Raw genomic sequence first — 4402 nt, 5'->3', positions numbered from 1 at the left:
TTTCCTTTGAATGTATTCCCAGAAATGGAATTGCTGATATATATGGTGGCTTCATTTTTAGTTCTTTGAAGATCCTTCATATGTTTATTGAGAAGATTTTCTTGTGTGGTGACTGGGTCCTCTGTGGATGGCTGCCATTGGTTTTGTGGAGGTTTTTCCATTTTGCTTGACTAGGGGAGGGCACTGGGGTCAGAGCAACTAAGGCTTCTGTTTTTCTTGCTGAGATAGCTTTGAGATGAAGGTTTTCTGTCTCCTCTCCTTTCTCATGACTTTTCCTCCTTTTATGAGGCTGCAGTAGAGCTTGGCTTAGAAGGTAAAACTAGGTTTCCTGGCCAATGTCCTCCTAATAGCTGCCTTCACCTCCTGGTTCTTCAGACTGTAGATAAGGGGGTTCAGTAGGGGGGTCACCACACTGTACTGCATGGATAGCACTTGCTCCAGGGCTGAGCCAGAAGCTGGAGTCATGTACCTTGAAGGGAATTGCACAAAGGGAAAAAATGAGCTCAGGACAATGACCACAATGCTGTTGGCAGCCAGGGTCCATTCCATCCTAGATTCTGCAAAGAGCATCCCCAGGGCTGAGTCAGCTATCACTGATAGAAGCATCTAGAAATGACTGTATTATCAGTGAGAAGTCTGTCATTTCTGCCTTCAAACACTTCCATACATGAATTATCTAATGCAAAACATTATAGGAGCTACCCCGAGGCAAAAGGACGTTCTGCAGTATATGAAGTGCTACGGGTTAGAATAGAACTAAAAATGATTTCATGCATTTCTCTCGTACTTCATACATTTCAAAGTGTCTTTTCTTAATAGTTATGATGATGATGAGGATTTTTTTTCTCTTTTTTTTCTCATATGCACAACTGTATGTTCCCATCTTGTGGTGATAGTTCCATTGTTGGGCTAGCATATGCAAAACTATATGCTGGTCCAATAATGTTGTCATTTTTTCCAAACATTTATGGGGAATTAACCCAGAATCACAGCACTTTATTTTTACAATGCTTAGTGGAATAAAATTTTGTCCTTTTAAACATATTTGTCTTTGGCTTAGAAAAGAAGCCAAGCTTTGTAAATAAAGTGAACTATAAAAATGTATTTAGCATGAGATATGATTCCAAAATAGTAAGAATTAAAAGGATGTACTTCGTTAAGTATCACAAGGAGTATTTCCCAAAGAAGCATTGGAAAACAAATTTTTGCAGTTGTTCCATTATCATTGGAACATTCTTTTTTGGGTTTGGTGTGCTTGATTAAGAAAGATATTCATCTTACTGTCATTTTTTAATCTTTTAATTTCATACTCCTAACATATCTGTGAAATAGGTGGGAGAAATCTCCTACCCTCTTGGGAAAATGAGGATACAGAGACAAAGAGAGCTCAAGAGATTTTTCCACAGGCTCAGGTGAGCTCTCCTAGACCATTCCTTATCCTTTCACACCCTATGACTTCTGTCCAGAAAAAAAAAAAAAAAAAAAAAAAGCAGGTGAGAGAAGTTTAGAGCAATTTTAGTAAATCCATCTCCAGTTCACTAGTAGAGAGTATAGGCCATAGTTACTCTGTTCCCTGGGAAGCAAGGACTCATCAGGTATTGCTGTTTATATTTCAGAGAAACGTAGTAGAAAAGAGCTTGAGGTGTCCAGTCAGTAAGACTTGGTTTTTATTTTGGCTTCATTCCTAGCTTGTTCTGGAAAGTTTTGTAGGGTACTTGGTTACTCCTAAAAATCAAGTTTCTTATCAGAAAATGAGATTAATAATATTTCTCTTTTGGTGTGGTGTGATGTATACTAAAATTGAGCTTGATTATGTAAATCAGCTGTTATGTAATAAACACCTAATAAATAGTTAAGGCAGAAATAAGCTGTGGAGACACCAATTTCCAGTAGGAAAGAGAAATGGCATCTGTTGCAAGGATGATATAATTTATTTATTTTTGTCTAGCACTAATAAAAGTCTAGCAAAAGTCTGTATTATTTTCTTTTGATGACTCTGAAATCATAGGTTAATGAAAGTAAGAAAGTCTTTACTTCTTGTATAAACTTATTTTGCAGAGTTAGACAATTGAGGCCTCAGAAAGAAAATGGATTAAAAAAAAAATAATTCACGCATTAGGTCCACAGCGGAGCCAGAACTAGAACCTAGGCTTATTGATTCCAGTATAATTCTTTTCTTGCCACTTTGCAATGCTCTGTCTACAGGGCAAGTTTACTTAGGGTGAAAAACACACTGCATTTGTAGGCAAAGTTTTAGCAATGACATACCTGAAAATTCCAGAACCATAAAATATGATGACCACAAGAAAATGGGATGAGCAGGTAGAGAAGATCTTGTTCCAACCTGTGGCAGAGTTCATTCCCAGGGCTGTCAGGATAATACGGGTGTAAGAACCCACCAATATGACAAAGGTGCCAAGGCCCAGGACCACCATGGTGGTCAGGATGGAGAACACACTAATGTAGGGGTCAGAACAGGCCAACAGGAGCACTGGAGGAAGCTCGCAGGCAAAACTGCGGATTAGGTTGGGGCCACAGAAGTGCTGCTGAGCCAGGAGGATGGTATTAAGCAGGCCAGTCCCCATTCCTATGGCCCAGGAGGCTCCCGCAAGGCCAGCACACACCTTCTTATTCATGGTCACCACATACAGCAGCGGGTGGCACACAGCCTGGTACCGGTCATAGGCCATGACTGAAAGGAGGCAAGTTTCAGTGGCCCCAAGAAATATAACAAAGAAGATCTGGATGAAACAGTCAAGAAAGCATATAGTCTTCCACTTGGAAAGCAGGTTCTTTAGCAGCTTAGGCACAATGATTGAGGCATAGAAAGCATCCAGGCAGGAGAGGTGACTGAGGAAGAAGTACATAGGGGTGTGGAGGTGGGAGTCAGTCCTGATCACCAGCAGCATCAGCAGGTTCACTGTGAGAATCAGGAGGTAAATCACCAGGAATGTTACAAAGAGTACTGCCTGGATCTGAGGGTTGTTGGATAGTCCTTGGAGAATAAAGAAAGTGACTGTGGTTGTGTTGCCAGCTTCCATGGAGCACTGGAGTTTCTCTTTAGAAGGACAAGAACAGAAAAGAATGCTCCAATGTGCTATGAGTCTCAGAGAATGGCTTGAGATGAGGTGTTACGAATAAAGCCTCAGGGCTGACCCAGATCAGATTGTGTAGCAGAGGCAACCTTGCTATGTCAGACCTCATCAGTCCTGCCCAGCTCAGAGCAATAATCTATTGGCTGCGGTGGAGATGGTGGGGAGGAAGATGGAGAGGCTCACACCTAGAAAGGAAGAAGAGAAAAGAGATTATTCAGACTGGAGAAGGAAAGGAAGGGAGTTGTAAATAGCCTCCAGAGCACTGAGAAGTGCTCTTCTCCAGTTCCCAAAGTAACTGAATTCAAAGCACAGGAAGACTCACTGGCATAGTGAGTGAGCAATAAAGATTTTGGCTGACCTAAGGCTCATAGTCCATGATGCAGGTTTGAGTGATTGGTAGAGGTACTGTGACAGTGGATGATGGCACAAAGCCGTTCTCTGTCACTGTGAGTTCATGAATCAGTCACTTGGGTTTCTCATTACAAGAAAATCTGGAAAAACTAGACATTTTAAAATCTGTTCCAGCTTAGAAATTCTACAGATTGGGAGCCAATCTTCCTTGGGTATCTCTGGTACTAAATGGAAACTTTCTCCCCTTCTGTGTCAACAGAAGCAGAAGTGGCACAGGAGTAGTTGTTTTCATGGAAGTCAGGCAGGAGGAAGCCGTCAAGTGGGAGGCAAGGGTTGTGTACTGCAGTGACTCCAAGGGCTTCCCATTCCAAGATTCTGTGAATTTATAATGTCCACTGTTTGTACTGTAATCTCATCACTTAACATGAGGGTCCATGACGACTGTGCTATTCTCTGAGTTGGTACTAGAGGATTTGGATGAAGCCAGGTCAAATTTGGACCACGTTCTGTGCATCACAGAGATAGTAAAAGAGAAAAAGAGGGGAGATAAAAGACCACCTAGAACATGTGGCAAAATGAACAGTCAAGAGGATTTAGTGCAGAGCAAAGCAAGATATTGTCTTCCCCTCTGTCCCCTTGAAGGGTAACTCAGGAGGAGGATAAATGAGAATCTGATCTCTATTTATGGCTTGTATACTCAGGAGTTCCCAGATTGGATAGTTTTAAGATAAGATGGAGCTGAACGAGAAGAATATTTGTCTTCACGTGGGTTCCCTACAACAAGAGACACTCTCAGTGGTGGATATTTGGGATTCTTTCTAACACTGGAGCAAAAGCCACAGATATGGCTAGGGCTTCATGGACTACTGACAACTTTGTCTTTCCTTTAGAAGATGCAGAGGTGGAGATTTTGAGCAAGGAAATATCCCTATAGTCCTTCTGTCCAATGAGAAAAT

At 41.5% G+C, this 4402-nt stretch overlaps 1 protein-coding gene across 1 annotated transcript; it reads right to left on the bottom strand.

The window, feature by feature from the left end:
* Nucleotides 1–306: 306 nt before the first annotated feature.
* On the bottom strand, nt 307–3041 carry LOC113893568 (olfactory receptor 8S1-like). The gene is made up of 2 exons (XM_027543490.1): nt 2269–3041; nt 307–469 (listed from the first exon to the last, which is right to left on the bottom strand). The coding sequence occupies exons 1-2, from the start codon at nt 3039–3041 to the stop codon at nt 307–309; spliced, it is 936 nt and encodes a 311-aa protein (XP_027399291.1).
* Nucleotides 3042–4402: the final 1361 nt, after the last annotated feature.

The sequence above is a fragment of the Bos indicus x Bos taurus genome, chromosome 5 (genome assembly GCF_003369695.1).
Source record: "Bos indicus x Bos taurus breed Angus x Brahman F1 hybrid chromosome 5, Bos_hybrid_MaternalHap_v2.0, whole genome shotgun sequence".
NCBI lineage: Eukaryota > Metazoa > Chordata > Mammalia > Artiodactyla > Bovidae > Bos > Bos indicus x Bos taurus.
The sequence above is the reverse complement of the archived record's forward strand: the minus strand, read 5'-3'. Positions and strand labels throughout refer to the sequence as shown.

Bases quoted from the DNA above. Each gene is read 5' to 3' on its own strand.
- LOC113893568 (XM_027543490.1), bottom strand. From the start codon at position 3,041: ATGGAAGCTGGCAACACAACCACAGTCACTTTCTTTATTCTCCAAGGA. The intron at 470-2,268 runs GTATGTCATTGC...ATTCCCTTCAAG, and splicing joins TATGGTTCTGGAATTTTCAG to GTACATGACTCCAGCTTCTG.